The following is a 15,700-nucleotide window of genomic DNA, read 5'->3' as shown; positions in this document are numbered from 1 at the left end:
GACCAGGGCGTGGATCTGCACCTCGTAGCCCTGGGCTCTGAGTGTTGGCCAGTGGGGTGTACTTCAACGCCTTCCGTGCTCGGGCCTCATGGAAGGCCTGTGACCTGTTTTCAGATGGCACAATACAAATGCATTTAAAATTATGCTGTTTGGTAGAATTTCATGCTATTAAAATGAGTTGTGTTTGAATGGGTAAGTTGTGTGTGTCCTAGAGTGCAGACTGAATGTGTAAGTGTTAGGGACCGCTCATTATCCTGTCACATAAATCATAGATTAGCTATGTTTGTTTGTATAATAAAATTTTCCTTTTCAGGGAGATCATTTGGAAGTTTTCTTTTTTTAAAAAAAACCAAAACAAATAGAGCAAGTGACCTGTACCAGATGAACTGATGGACCATGGGAAAATAACAATGCTTTGAGACGAAGTCCTTTGCTGATGGAACAAGTACAGCATGGACAGAGGAAGTGCAAACTTCTCCTGTGTTCCACCTTAAATGTGTCTCAGTCCTGATCTGGAAGGACTTGGTGCAGTGGTGGTGAAAGTCTTTGTACCCATTTAGTTTATAGCTTCTTTGTTAAGGCTGCAAACAAGGATGCCAGCTACTGTGTCTGGTTTTTACAATATATTAGCTAATCGATTTTAACTAAGAATTAAAAAATCCTAATGTAGAAAGAGCATGTCAAAATGAATCCTGGGGAGGAGCTGGAGTTTCACCTGGAATGTATGTTAAAATTCAGCTTGCCTTGTATGCACTGAGATTTTAAAATGTGTTAGCCAACATATTTTAAAAATTAAACCTTTTTATCCTAGTTTAGAGAGAGCCTATAGTGCTAATTGTGTTGGCATTTTTTGTGATATGGGTTCTTGTCTCCTACGCACTGGAATGGAACTCCTTTCAGATAAACTACCACTGAGTTTTAAACACTTTCAGTTACTCTCATCTTAGGTTGGATATGAAAGAGTTTGTAATCCATTAGTCCTCGGAGTGATCTGCTTTCCTATCTCAGAATTTTCTGAAAGAAATGTACTCGTAACTTGCAGTGGAAAAGCTTTTTTACATTTAAATGTTAAATTGGTTGACTATTATAAAGGCACTTGGAAATACAGCTAATTGTTACTGCTTCCATTGAATTTCTATTTTGAGAGCATTGATATGGTACAATTAAGGCTTCTCAGTTCCCCTTGTTCATATATACTTTTTCAAATCTAATTAACCTTCTCCTTCAGCCAAATCACCTACTAAGTCACATAAAGTAAATTACTACCTTGCCCCAAATAAAGTTAGATTGTGTTTGTATTGACCAGCAAAAAATGTATTGAAACTATTTTAGGGAAAACTAGGTGGGTGGTTCCCCACCCCCACGTTAACCCATTAATGTATTAGTTATGTCAATTATAAATGAAGTGGCTGTTGTTTTGGTCTGAAACTTTCCAAGCTCATTTCATTAAAAGGAAAGAAGAGGCAAAAGCCAATGCTATATCCAGTAGGCCCAGCCATTTCACTGTGAGATTTTAAAAAATGGAAAGTAGGTTGAATGTTATCTTTAACAGATGGTGTTCTTGTCTTTTAATAGACATGTTTTTAAATAAAACTTGCTTCTTTCCTGTAACTTTGTAAACGGAATTTGTCATTCTCCCTTCAGTGAAATGTGTATTCTGGGAATGACGCCAGTGTTAATGTCAAACAATCTTGGATTACTGATCCTTGAGAAAATGTTTAATAAGTATACTAATGTTCTAAAAACTTCTGGTTCATTTGATTTTACTATGAACTTTGCTAACAAGTAAAAAAAAAATTGATTAAAAACAATCTCTATTTTTCTGTATCCAAAACCTCAGTGACCTTTTGCATCACAGCTGCACTTTTGTATTTCCTCTCAGACAGTGTATTGATGGATGAATAATGAAAAGAAATACGGCAGTGTTTAAAAATGTCTCTCTGGATAACCATTATTTAAAAAAAAATATGGTTTTCAACAGCATTTTCTTTTCTTTACTTTTAATTAGTGTTGATTTGCTGTATAAGAAACTGGAGAGAAAAGAATTGCATACAAATATGATGTAGAATCAAAAGTGGTAGCTTCTTTCTGTCAGCTGTATGATTTGCAACTTATTAAAATATTTAACTACGTGAATTTGATGTTAAGGATGACATGGGCTAATGCCAATAATTGGTTTTTGTCTTGGTTGAATATTTTATTCTTACATTAACACCTTTTATCCAGCAGGATCACAAAGCACATTACAAATTATTTCTATACATTGATATAATTCCCCTATTATCTAAATTAACAACGTTTGAGATGGTGTATGCAGCCATTCTTCATTAGGAAAGCAACACGATGTTTTTAGGAGTTGAAGTGAAGAATGCTTTTCTGCTTGAAACTGTTGTGAGAATGTTGATGTAATGTAAAATGTAATTATTTAAAATAAAATTGCCATGACTTACATATATATTTATTTAAATGAAGGTTGTCAGGACCTTAAATGAGATGGGGCCTGGTTATCACTAGTACCACAACTTTGCTTGTATGATACTGCAGCAGTTTAGGTCACCAAGAGCGCTCAATCTTAACATTTTACCTGATTTAATCATGGTGAGGCTAGAGTCAGTGAATTTTAAATGGGGGATCTTCAGCTGGTAACTTCTCTTTCCCAGCTGGCTTATCAGAGCATAAATGAGCCAACACTGATCACACTGCAGGTTGTACCTGTTCTCCAGGGTGTAATCTGAATGAATATTGTAGTGATGTAGTGTAGGGTGATGGTGCTCAGAAAGATTTAGTTTTGAAGGGATTATCATATACTGATAAAATGTCATTGTGTAGTTTTTATAAAGATTGTGCACGAACCCATCATTTTAAAAAATCAAGTGAATAAATAAATAAGAGAAAGATGCCGCCTCTATGAGCACAGTGCTTCCTAATAAAACTGAAGTGAAACTTGGAGAAGGAACTGGAAGATATGGCAAGGTTTGCATCTGCCCCTCTTATTGAGGGTGCATATCTGTTGTTTATTCCTAAAGTTCACATTCTTGTTGCATTATTAAATTTCTAACTGCTGTTGAACCACTGTTTACCAGTAATATGTAGGCAGGGCGCTCTTTCTCAGTCTGTCCAGAAGATTTCAGCTGTTTCTTACAGATACAGATTTCAATACCATAATCCATGCTTTTATCAAAATTAATTTACTGCAATGCATTCTGCTCTGGGATCTATACTTGTTGCATGATGGTTTCTGGGTAGAATTTAATTTGTTGGTTTTATCTATATCTTTGGACATACAGGTCTGAGAGAGCCACATGTTTGTTTCCCTGATTCTTGACCCAAACCATAACTCAGAGCATCCAAAAGGCTACTTAACGTTTCATTAATAGAGGTTCTGTAGGGATCACTGTGCTGGTCTCTTGTTTATTGGAGTGCATTGGGTTTCAGCTCTCATCCTAACCTGCACAGGAGAGCTCATAAACCTGGGTGGTGGGAGTGAACAGCATAAAGCTAGTTGTATTAACTTTATACCACCACCCGAGGATTCCCCATAAATTAGGGGATTCCCCATACATTAGGGGAAGCCCTGGCTGCCATGTTAGGGAAGTTCTCCATCCCCTTTGTGCTCCATGATCTAGCCCTTAGTTTACAGTAAATAGCATTCAAGCAATAAATACTTTCATACTTTGCTCTTGGTACAACAAAGTCAAAATATAGAGGTAAGTAGTCTGATGTTGCTCTTATAGAATTAAGACTATAACATGACTAAAAAGAAATAGCTTTTAAGTTGTGTACTTATTTTGGTGAATTCATATTTTGGGGACTTAAAGTTCTGCATAAAGCAACTGACCTGGTTCAGGTCCTGGAAACTTGGGAATCTGGCTGCAAAATTTTATTATTAAGTGTTGGAAAAACATGGATAAAATCACAAGGATGGGTAACTTAGAACTACCTTAGGTAGATGAAATACCAGAAATACTTAAACAACACTTACAAAAATTATTTCTTTTATGAAGACTTCTATTAAAGATTTTGGAAGTATTTCACAACTTGGACTAATTTTTATATAATGACTTATCTACAGTATATGAACTAGTATATATGGCTTTATCTTTCTTTACTTCTTTTTTGTTTTTAAAGAGCGGTATAGAATCCAGAGTGAACAATTAGAAGACCTTTGGCTAATCACAAAAGAGCTCGCTTTTCGTCTTGAAGAACATTTCAAGAAGCAAAATAGCAAAGACTTCACATGTACCTTTTCTGGTTCAGTTCCTTTACAAGAGTATTTTGAACTAATTGATCGCCATTTTGAGGTATGTCTCATAATATTTAAGCTGTTGATAGATAAGTCATTACTTTCTAATAGTCAGTTTTGCTCACTATTAGTTGTCCCTAATCCCTACCACAGTATTTGTTTTTTTCAAATGTTAACCAGGGCAACCCCTCGCTACCTTAATGATGGGCTTCTGATCTAGTGCATTAGAGCCTGCAATTAAACTGTATTGAAGCTTGGCTTGCCTAGTGGTCTGAACTCAGGAATGGGAATCAGGATGTCTTATCTCTGACTCCCTTTGTGATGTTGGGCAAGTTACTTAACCTCTCAGTCTCAGCTTCCATATCTGGAAGATGGATATTTGTCTCTGCATACTCTCACAGTTCAAGGCAACTACACCTGTATTCCCCTTCCAGGGTCCATCAGAGGCATTCACTCTAGGCTCCTGGCTCCTCAGTCATCACCTGATTTCGCATCACTCAGATTTTCCTAGATGCGATAGCTGATGGATTCCTTCAACAAGTAGTTGCTGAACCGACTAGAGGGGATGCCATTTTAGATTTGGTCTTGGCGAGTAATGAGGATCTCATAGAGGAAATGGTTGTAGGGGATAATCTTGGCTCAAGTGATCATGAGCTAATTCAGTTCAAACTGAATGGAAGGATTAACAAAAATAAATCTGCAACTAGGGTTTTTGATTTCAAAAGGGCTGACTTTCAAAAATTAAGGAAATTAGTTAGGGAAGTGGATTGGACTGAAGAATTTATGGGTTTAAAGGTAGAGGAGGCCTGGGATTATTTTAAATTAAAGCTGCAGAAGCTATCGGAAGCCTGCATCCCAAGAAAGGGGAAAAAATTCATAGGCAGGAGTTGTAGACCAAGCTGGATGAGCAAGCATCTTAGAGAGGTAATTAAGAAAAAGCAGAAAGCATATAGGGAGTGGAAGAAGGGAGGGATCAGTAAGGAAAGCTACCTTATTGAGGTCAGAATATGTAGGGATAAAGTGAGACAGGCTAAAAGTCAAGTAGAGTTGGACCTTGCAAAGGGAATTAAAACCAATAGTAAAAGGTTCTATAGTCATATAAATAGGAAAAAAACAAAGAAAGAAGAAGTGGGACCGCTAAAAACTGAGGATGGAGTGGAGGTCAAGGATAATCTAGGCATGGCCCAATATCTAAACAAATACTTTGCCTCAGTCTTTAATAAGACTAAAGAGGATCTTAGGGATAATGGTAGCATGATAAATGGGAATGAGGATATGGAGGTAGACATCACCATATCTGAGGTAGAAGCGAAACTCAAACAGCTTAATGGGGCTAAATCGGGGGGCCCAGATAATCTTCATCCAAGAATATTAAAAGAATTGGCACAAGAAATTGCAAGCCCATTAGCAAGAATTTTTAATGAATCTGTAAATTCAGGGGTTGTACCATATGATTGGAGAATTGCTAACATAGTTCCTATTTTTAAGAAAGGGAAAAAAAGTGATCCAAGTAATTATAGGCCTGTTAGTTTGACATCTGTAGTATGCAAGGTCTTGGAAAAAATTTTGAAGGAGAAGGTAGTTAAGGACATTGAAGTCAATGGTAAATGGGACAAAATACAACATGGTTTTACAAAAGGTAGATCGTGCCAAACCAACCTGATCTCCTTCTTTGAGAGAGTAACAGATTTTTTAGATAAAGGAAACGCAGTGGATCTAATTTATTTAGATTTTAGTAAGGCGTTTGATACTGTGCCACATGGGGAATTATTAGTTAAATTGGATAAGATGGGCATCAATAGGAAAATTGAAAGGTGGATAGGGAATTGGTTAAAGGGGAGACTACAACGGGTCCTACTGAAAGGTGAACTGTCAAGTTGAAGGGAGGTTACCAGTGGAGTTCCTCAAGGATCAGTTTTGGGACCAATCTTATTTAATCTTTTTATTACTGACCTGGGCACAAAAAGTGGGAGTGTGCTAATAAAGTTTGCAGATGATACAAAGCTGGGAGGTATTGCTAATTTAGAGAAGGACAGGGATACCCTACAGGAGGATCTGGATGACCTTGTAAACTGGAGTAATAGGAATAGGATGAAATTTAATAGTGAGAAGTGTAAGGTCATGCATTTAGGGATTAATAACAAGAATTTTAGTTATAAGCTAGGGACGCATCAACTAGAAGTAACGGAGGAGGAAAAGGACCTTGGAGTATTGGTTGATCATAAAAGGATGACTATGAGCTGCCAATGTGATATGGCTGTGAAAAAAGCTAATGTCGTCTTGGGATGCATCAGGAGAGGTATTTCCAGTAGGGATAAGGAGGTTTTAGTACCGTTATATAAGGCACTGGTGAGACCTCACCTGGAATACTGTGTGCAGTTCTGGTCTCCCATGTTTAAGAAGGATGAATTCAAACTGGAACAGGTACAGAGAAGGGCTACTAGGATGATCCGAGGAATGGAAAACTTGTCTTATGAAAGGAGACTCAGGGAGCTTGGCTTGTTTAGCCTAACTAAAAGAAGGTTGAGGGGAGATATGATTGCTCTCTATAAATATATCAGAGGGATAAATACCAGAGAGGGAGAGGAATTATTTAAACTCAGTACCAATGTGGACACAAGAACAAATGGATATAAACTGGCCACTAGGAAATTTAGATTAGAAATTAGACGAAGGTTTCTAACCATCAGAGGAGTGAAGTTTTGGAATAGCCTTCCGAGGGAAGTAGTGGGGGCAAAAGATCTATCTTGCTTTAAGATTAAACTCGATAAGTTTATGGAGGAGATGGTATGATGGGATAACATGGTTTTGGTAATTAAATATTCATGGTAAATAGGCCCAATGGCCTGTGATGGGTTTTTAGATGGGGTAAGATCCAAGTTACCCGGGAAAGAATTTTCTGTAGTATCTGGCTGATGAATCTTGCCCATATGCTCAGGGTTTAGCTGATCGCCATATTTGGGGTCGGGAAGGAATTTTCCTCCAGGGCAGATTGGAAGGCCCTGGAGGTTTTTCGCCTTCCTCTGTAGCATGGGGCACGGGTCACTTGCTGGAGGATTCTCTGCTCCTTGAGGTCTTCAAACTACAATTTGAGGACTTCAATAGCACAGATATAGGTGTGAGGTCTTTTTTAGGAGTGGTGGGTGAAATTCTGTGGCCTGCATTGTGCAGGAGGTCAGACTAGATGATCATAATGGTCCCTTCTGACCTAAATATCTATGAATCTATGAAACCTCTCTTCCATAGAGACCTGCGTGTATCTCCCTCCTCATTGGGGTTTTGCCAGGCTTCACAGTTCCCTGTCTACACGGTGATCTCCTTAGCAAACCAGACTTCCTAGAAGGCTAGCATCTCCACTTTGCTTTCTCCTTAGAGGTTATGAACAGTGTAATTGCCCATAGTTACAACTTACCACACAGCTCTTTCTAAGCTAGCACATGTATTCTTAAGGTGAAAGCATTGCAGACAAAACATATTAAAACAATAAAAAAACCTAAGTGGATGCTAAAAAGCTTACCGGAGGTCATCCTGACTCCACACTTGTGTTCTGGTGGGTATCAGTTCTTCAAAATCCACAATGGGTTTTCCCTGCAGTTACAAGTTCATAGCTGTCTCTAATTCAGAATCAGAACAACCATGAATAGTTTGATTTTTCCCTTATAAAGCTTGGGCCTTTGATCTTGGTCTCATGTAGCAGGTGGCCCATTCCTCAGGGCATAGCTTCAAAAGGCTGGGTTTTTGCATAATCAAAGGTGGTGTATTCACCTCACCCTAGACATTTCCCAGGAAACCCACTTAACAAGTTTTGTTCCAAAAGTCCCTTGTTGTCTGTCATATTGTTCAGTATGGTCCTTTGAACCCACAGGTCTAACATATGTCCCATTTCCCCCCCTGCCCCACCCCATCCCCCAGTGAGAAGTTCTATGCAATCCCCCCCCCCCCCACAATAATACATAAACCATTAATTTAATACAGTAGACTCTGAAAAGACTTAAACTTAATTCTGTGAGGTCTCCCAAAAATATGGCAGGAAAGTGCCATATTTCTCACACCTACATCTCAGAGCTCTTAAGATTAATTAACTTTTTTATAAAGGTCTTTGAAGATGAAAAGGTCTGTATTAGTGGTAAGCATTTATTTATTATGGAAGTTAATTTCTGAATACAAAATTATTTAAATCAGTGATGTTTAAATGTAATAAAGCCTAAAATTCTCTAGTAGCTTGAATACACACTACTTTGGCCATTACTATCAAAAATTGTAAAGTATTGTTGAAAATTATTCTAAAAACACTTATTTTGTGTTTAATTTCTGGAAGGTGGAGCATGTGTTAGCCTTGAGCAACCCTTGTGATTGGGGGAGCATATGGTTTCACTGGGCAAGTGATACAAGTGGGGATGATACTCTGTGCATTCTCCATATTGTGCCTATGGTCAGGAGTAGACCATAATCTGGCTCTAAATTCCTCATTTATTCACATCATTTTAATGGTGAGACTGGCTCTGTGATCTGTCGCGGGTGATGTGCCAATTTACATTTGCTATTTTTAACAATTTAATGCCATGAAAATGAAGCCATGAACATTTGTTTTGACCGACTCATTTTGTTAACCATAAAAAGTCCCTTTAGACTGAAAAATATTGACTTCCCTTTACCTCTTTTGTTAAGACAGCATTGCAAAATCATCTCACACATTTTTTTGGCCCAGGCACAAAGCCTGCAGTTTCCCTCCTGACCATGAGAATAAAAAAAACCCCAATATTTTAGCTAGCTTGTGTAAATTAAATAAAAAATAAAATAAACCAAATATACTGTCCACCGCCCCAGGTAAGTTAGAATTTGGCAAGCTGCATGAAAGAGAATAGCTCTTTGAATACTGTTTCTTTTCAAAGGTAAAATACTGCAGGGATTCTCAACCTTTTTCTTTCTGAGGCCCCCCACCTACGTGCTATAAAAAACTCTGTGGCCCACCTGCGCGACAACAACTTGTTTTCTGCATATAAAAGCCAGGACCAGCATTAGGGGGTAGCAAGCAGTGCAGTTGCCTGGGGCCTCATGCCACAGAGGCCCCCAGGAAGCTAAGTTGCTCAGGCTTCGACTTCAGTCCCAGGTGGAAGGGCTCAGGGCCCCGGGCTTCGGCCCCAGGCGGTGGGACTTCAGCTTTCTGCCCTGGGCCCCAGTGAGTCTAACACTGGCCCTGCTTGGTGGACCTGCTGAAACCTAAACCAGTTTTTAGAATGTCTTTCTGTGATGTGATTGTTGTGCTATAGGGACATGTACTGGAAAATAAAATAGAGAGATCATTATACAGATAGCTGTATGAATTCTTATTGGCTGGATATTTGATATATCATTTTGCCAAGTTTTTGTGGTTATTTCAAGAAAACTGGCTGCACCACTTGACCTCTGGCTATTTAGGGGGTGGGGGGAAGGTTTCCCCAAAAGAGAAAATCTAATCTCAGCAAAGGTAGAATGTATTACTTTAATCCATGTTCAAAGACAGTCATAACCCTTCTCTTTTTATGCAGTATTATATTTAATATGTTATACGTATGTGCCACAGATACAGCATACTGAACTAAGGAGAAGTCCTCATATGCTAGTGGTGACAAGTTAATTTCACTCTTCTCATAAAACCTCATGAGATTTTTGTGCCTTATCACAGATTACTGTGGCTGTCAACAATTATTTTCAGTTTCAGTAATAGCTGGCATTATTGCAACCCATTGGTAGATCTCATGATGAATGTGAAATTAACCACACCAATAGAAGCTGATATAGTCATTGTGACCATAGAAGGTGGCTATTTGAATTCATAAATTTTCTTAAGTCTTCCAAGAATTTTATTATTGTTCTACCATTTCATTATAAATGTGTGTTTTGAAGGTAAAAATCTATCTACTGGATCAGACTGTTAATCTGAATTTTTGAAACTCCATAAATTATAGCTTCGCTTGAATGCTGAAAAATTTGAAGAACTGTTGTCTGAAAGAGCCATACAATTTAGAGCTATTGAACGACGATTACTAACTCGATTCAAAGACAAAACACCTGCTCCCCTCCAACATCTGGACACCTTGCTAGAAGGAACTTACCGACAGGTCAGTGCTGTTTGTTTATGAACCTACTACATTGTTGCTAAAACTCAGTTTCAAGCACATAAGCTGTATTTTCCTGGTTACATTTACTAGCCAAGAGGCCAGGAAGCTGTAATTTGTTTAACCTAATATTCTCTGCAAGTTTCCAGATGATTTGCAGTGGTTTTATTTAATCTACAACCACAGAATTTCTACTCCTGGGTCACACCAACGTAACAGCACATCGTTCTTTCCAAACTGATGTGGATAGTGTAAATATTTTATAGTTCATAGCTTGTATAAATATTTTATGGTGCACTGTAAACCGGTGGGAATGGTTTGGCTGGTGAGACAGTCACAACAAAATAATCTGAGCTTGTTGTTCCTCAAAGGTTGTTATTTCCTGAAGGTTTCAGAATGCAAGAGCTACAATAAAAGTAGTAAAAACAAATAACACCAAATAACACCAAACTGGGCTTATCCTGCCAGAAAACACAACAGAAAAACCCCAGTGTCGGTTACTACCTGAGCCCATATTGCCTGAGTCATCACTGTCCCAAGGCATGTTCCTCTTCTCTCTCCCAAGCAGTCACTTTCTAGGCATTTCATGACTTTCTCTAGAAAACCTGATTAGTCTGTCATTTCCAGCCTGCCTTGTTGTTGCCTCCTGGTAGGTGCATGGCTCCGAGATGTTTTTAAATAGCATTATTGAATTCTAATTTTTAAAAAAACTAGGTCTGATTCAGCACATGGATGGAACGCTGCACATATTGAAGTCAATGTGGCTTCGCATAGGCAAGCAGCCGTCCTGTGTCCTGAGAGTTGCTTATTTGAGACCTAAGAATGTGATCAAAATAAAATAGTCTAAATGAACTGTATTTGATCTCACATTCTGACTTTATACTTGTGTGGGCAATCAACTCAATATCACATTTCTGACTGATTTTACTTTTAAATCTACTATGTTGGAAATTATATGTAGAACTACTGTAACTGAAAGAGAGCAAAGGAATATTTCTCTCTTTGGTCTATTTACTTTGTATATTTGACAGCATCTTCTGTATAAGCAGTTTCACTGTTTCCTCTGTAGAGTCAGTCAGTTGTTTTCTTTTGTTTGTGTGACTCTCACACTGCCCAGAGGAGAGCGGCTTTTTTAAGTTAGGAAAATATGGTACTAAAATCACAATAATTAGCATAGAGATTTGGGCTGGGTGTGTTGTTGAAAAATTACTAGATTTACTTTATAAAATATACTGGCATCTTGGACAGAAAAGGTTATAACAGCATTCTTATTAACAGAATTTGTCTTGAATTAAAGTTAGAACTAAACTTTGGTGAAAGTTTGGTTGTTGTTAGACATGGTGTAGTGAAGGGACTTTCCTTCATAGAATCATAGAAGATTAGGGTTGGAAGAGACCTCAGGAGGTCATCTAATTCAACCCCCTGCTCAAAGCAGGACCAACCCCAACTAAATCATTCCAGCTTGGGCTTTGACAAGCCGGGCCTTAAAAATCTCTAAGGATGGAAATTCCATCACCTCCCTAGGTAACCCATTCCAGTGCTTCACCACCCTCCTAGTGAAATAGTTTTTTTTTTTCTAATATCCATTCTAGACCTCCTCCACTGCAACTTTTGACCATTGCTCCTTGTTCTGTCATCTGCCATCACTGAAAACAGCCTAGTTCCATCCTCTTTGGAACCCCCCTTCAGGTAGTTGAAGGCTGCTATCAAATCCTCCCTCACTCTTCTCTTCTGCAGACTAAATAAGCCCAGTTTCCTCAGCCTCTCTTCAAAAGTCATGTGCCCCAGCCCTCTAATCATTTTTGTTGCCCTCCTCTGGACTCTCTCCAATTTGTCCACATCCTTTCTGTAGTGGGGGGCCCAAAACTGGATGCAACAGTCCAGATGTGGTCTCACCAATGCTGAATAGAGGGGAATAATCACTTTCCTCAATCTGCTGGCAATGTGCCTACTAATGCAACCCAATATGCTGTTAGCCTTCTTGGCAACAAGGGCACACTGTTGACTCATATCCAGCTTCTCGTCCAAGTTAATCCCCAGGTTAACTTTTGTGTTGTTGAAGCCAAACCTGAAGGACTGAGCATGAGTTTTAACCCTACATAGGCTGGAGCAGGACACGTGCCTTCTGCTCATGTAATTAATCTGTCTAGGTATTTCATCCGATGCTTACAAGAAAGTAAAACATGGTTCATTGCCCACTTCTGCAGTTATGGTTTTGTAATGGTTTAGACTAAAACTTTTCAAAGCATCTGTTTGTTCAAACCCAAAGCAATACTGATATCCTAACTAGTCTGTCTGCTGGTTCTTTAAATTGGTGTAAGTGATGATTGGTTGAGTCCTGAAGCTCCCTAAAGAGTTTTGCTAGAATGGAAAGCAATTTATTGATTGATGTTTTTGTTTCATTATTTATTTTGCCGTTTGGGTCAGGGAAGGAAACAATGGGTGAAAGTGGAATTGTTTGGTGACATTTTCTATATTTGCTTTGACCTTGTTTCCCTTTTCTTCTTCTTTGCAACTTCTTCTCAATCCTTTGTTTCTCTGGACTACTTGAGGAAATGTATCTAAGTAATAACAATTGTTTAAAATATTGGGCAGAAGGAAGGTGATGTATCACTAAAAATGAAAAAGTCGAGCTGGGTAAATAGGAATAGCACCAACCTCACACTGTAAGTCCCCTTAAACATGTGATCATTGTGATATTGGAATGAATGTTACAGTACTTTTTAAAAATTTCATTAGAGTAAATGTGTTCAAAATTTTCTTTGGGGGAAAAATTATTTATTTTAGGACCATAATTTTTAAACTATTTGGTAATGTTCTTTAATGCAGAACATCTGTCATGGGACTGAAGAGTGGTGGCCTGATTCAGCATACAGTGAAGTCAATGGGAAGATTCCCATTGACTTCAGGGGGACTCCCATTGACTTCAGGGGGCTTTGGATGAAGCCTTGAATGAATGAGGAAGTCAGCACAAAAATCTTAAATTTCTTTGTATCACAGTATATATTCTGGTGAAATGCCACTGATGAAGTCATTCTAATATTTACATGAAATAGGGTTTATTATTCTCATTTGCTTTGTTTTATTAATCATCTCTATCCTTTTTATATTAAATCCACTAGTATAATATGGGAAATAAGATATAAGTGCAACTCTGTTATTGCAGTTTTGTAGTAGCTGTGTTCGTCACAGGATACTAGAGAGATAAGGTGGGTGAGGTAATATCTTTTATTGGATCAACTTCTGTTGATGAGGGAGACAAGCTGTCACTCTGTTATTCTTCATTGGTGGTCAGTCACAAATGAAGAGTTTGTTTGCATTTTTTTTTATTGCCCTGTCTAGTTGGCATGTAGAGATAGGAAGGCAGTTCAGTTGCAATGCTATTTTTTCACAACTATGTTATCATGCAAACCTTTCATTATAATAGAGGTAGAAAAATTGAAAAGAATGAGAGCATCATATCTACATGTTGACAGAGTTAATGAAATCCATAGGAAAAAATATAAGCATTTGGTCTACACTGCTTAGCCCTTCCATAGAAGCATAGCTTGGAGGTAGGAGTAAGGAGTTTCTCCTTTCTGCTTTGGGTGGTTTGGGTAAAAGTGGAACAAAATTTCAGTGCCTGCACTTCCCTCTTATTACTGCTCTAGGGTTCATGGTATCCCAAATGGAGCAAGCAGTGGTGCAGGTAGAAATCATTTCTTGCCAGTACTGCACCCATGGGAGGGACACAAGGGGGAGCATGTTACTCCACCCAGCACGGGGCCACGCCTTCTGCCAAGTGAAGGGAAATATGTTCTCACTGTGAAAGATGGTGTTTGGAGTCACATGGGCAAGTTACATGTCCATCACCCCCACCGGCATTCTAGTTAGAACATTCACAGGAAAAGTCCATTAAGTATAGACAGTCGTTTTTCAGGGTCCTTTGTGAGCTAAGTGTTCTTTAATGGGCCATTCAACTTGACTTGTCCCTTTCATGTGCTGGCTAAACACCTTGTGGGGTTTACCACAGGAGCAAACATGTAGTAAACATAGCTAATATTCATAACTTTAGATACCAAGATGATACATGCATAGAAATAGCATAATCATAAGTTCCAGCTATTTCACATACATGACTATTCCCAAAAGAGATTCTGAAAAATCACACCATGTACCTGAGTGGTGTCAGCACCACTGGCCCATTGCAGTTTTGTTATCTGTTCTGTAACAACAGAGATGAAGTCAATGACTCAACTCTGTTTAGCCTAAAAGGGTAAGGTTAATTTTTAGCTGTTCAAGTGTGATTGAGCCTTTAATCAGTGAGGGCACGCTGGCTGGCGCACATTCAGGTTAATGGGCTTAAGTGTCCCTTTGCAGTTAACTTTTTCATGTTCATAAACCGGGTGCTGAGGTGGTTTAAAGCAGGGGTCCTCAAACTGGGGGTCGGGACCCCTCAAGAGGTCACAAGGTTATTACATGGGGGGTTGCGAGCTGTCAGCCTCCACCCCAAACCCCACTTTGCCTCCAGCATTTATAATTAAATTATATTAAATTATATAGAAAAATTATATAGAAAAAGTGTTAAATTATATAGAAAAAGTGTTTTTAATTTATAAGGGGCGGGTCTGCACTCAGAGGCTTGCTATGTGAAAGGGGTCAGCAGTACAAAAGTTTGAAAACCACTGGTTTAAAGCATAACACAGGTTTTTAGGTTTGCAAATCTGTGAACCTCTGCTTCCTAGAGATTTTATTATTATTATTTATTTTATTTAATTGTTTTGCTGATCATAATGTGGGAAGGTATCCTCTGTGTCCTCTGCTCATGAGGTTATGTATGTGTCTTGTAGCACTCTTCTGAATACCAGTTGGAGGCATTTTTTTCCCCAGTAGGTGTGGACTGATGCCTTTCTCTTAGAAGGCATGTAATATTTTTGGGTGCACACTGATTAACACAGAAAACAATTAGTGCTGTTAAACTTTCTTCAAATTCCATAGAAAATTAAGTTCAACTATATTTTCCAGTACAGTGATGAAATGGGTGTTTGTATATACAAACCTCAATATGCTTAACTACTCACTTCCCCCCAAATATGTAGTATTTCTGTCTGTCTATATGGGAGTTGGGTGAGGAGCCATTTCAGCATATGTATGACTTATTAAAAGACAAATTTTAAATAGAACTGTATCCTAAACTACATTATGGTATTGTACCCACACATTGCATTTCAATGGGAGATTCAAGTTCCTTTATAGGAACAGAACAGACTCCTGAAACTCTTACCAAAAGTGGTCCATAGTCATGCAAATAGTCCCATTGTCTTCAGTGGGGTTGATCAAATGACTAAGGGTTTACAGGATTAGATTCCAAGTTTGTAAA

At 38.4% G+C, this 15,700-nt stretch overlaps 1 protein-coding gene across 9 annotated transcripts in view; it reads left to right on the top strand.

The window, feature by feature from the left end:
- The window catches only part of BBS9 (Bardet-Biedl syndrome 9), a 434,982-nt gene that overhangs the window by 117,304 nt on the left and 301,978 nt on the right, over positions 1-15,700 (top strand). For all 9 annotated transcript variants that reach the window (XM_084619984.1, XM_084619986.1, XM_084619982.1 and 6 more), the window contains 2 exons: positions 4,129-4,301; positions 10,192-10,344. In XM_084619984.1, coding sequence (XP_084476110.1) covers positions 4,129-4,301; positions 10,192-10,344 — 326 coding nt within the window. The remainder of the gene's footprint in view (positions 1-4,128; positions 4,302-10,191; positions 10,345-15,700) is intronic.

This window comes from Lepidochelys olivacea, assembly GCF_965140295.1.
Source record: "Lepidochelys olivacea isolate rLepOli2 genome assembly, chromosome: 2".
In the NCBI taxonomy this organism is placed as follows: Eukaryota; Metazoa; Chordata; order Testudines; family Cheloniidae; genus Lepidochelys; species Lepidochelys olivacea.
This window is presented reverse-complemented; position numbering and strand designations above follow the sequence as displayed.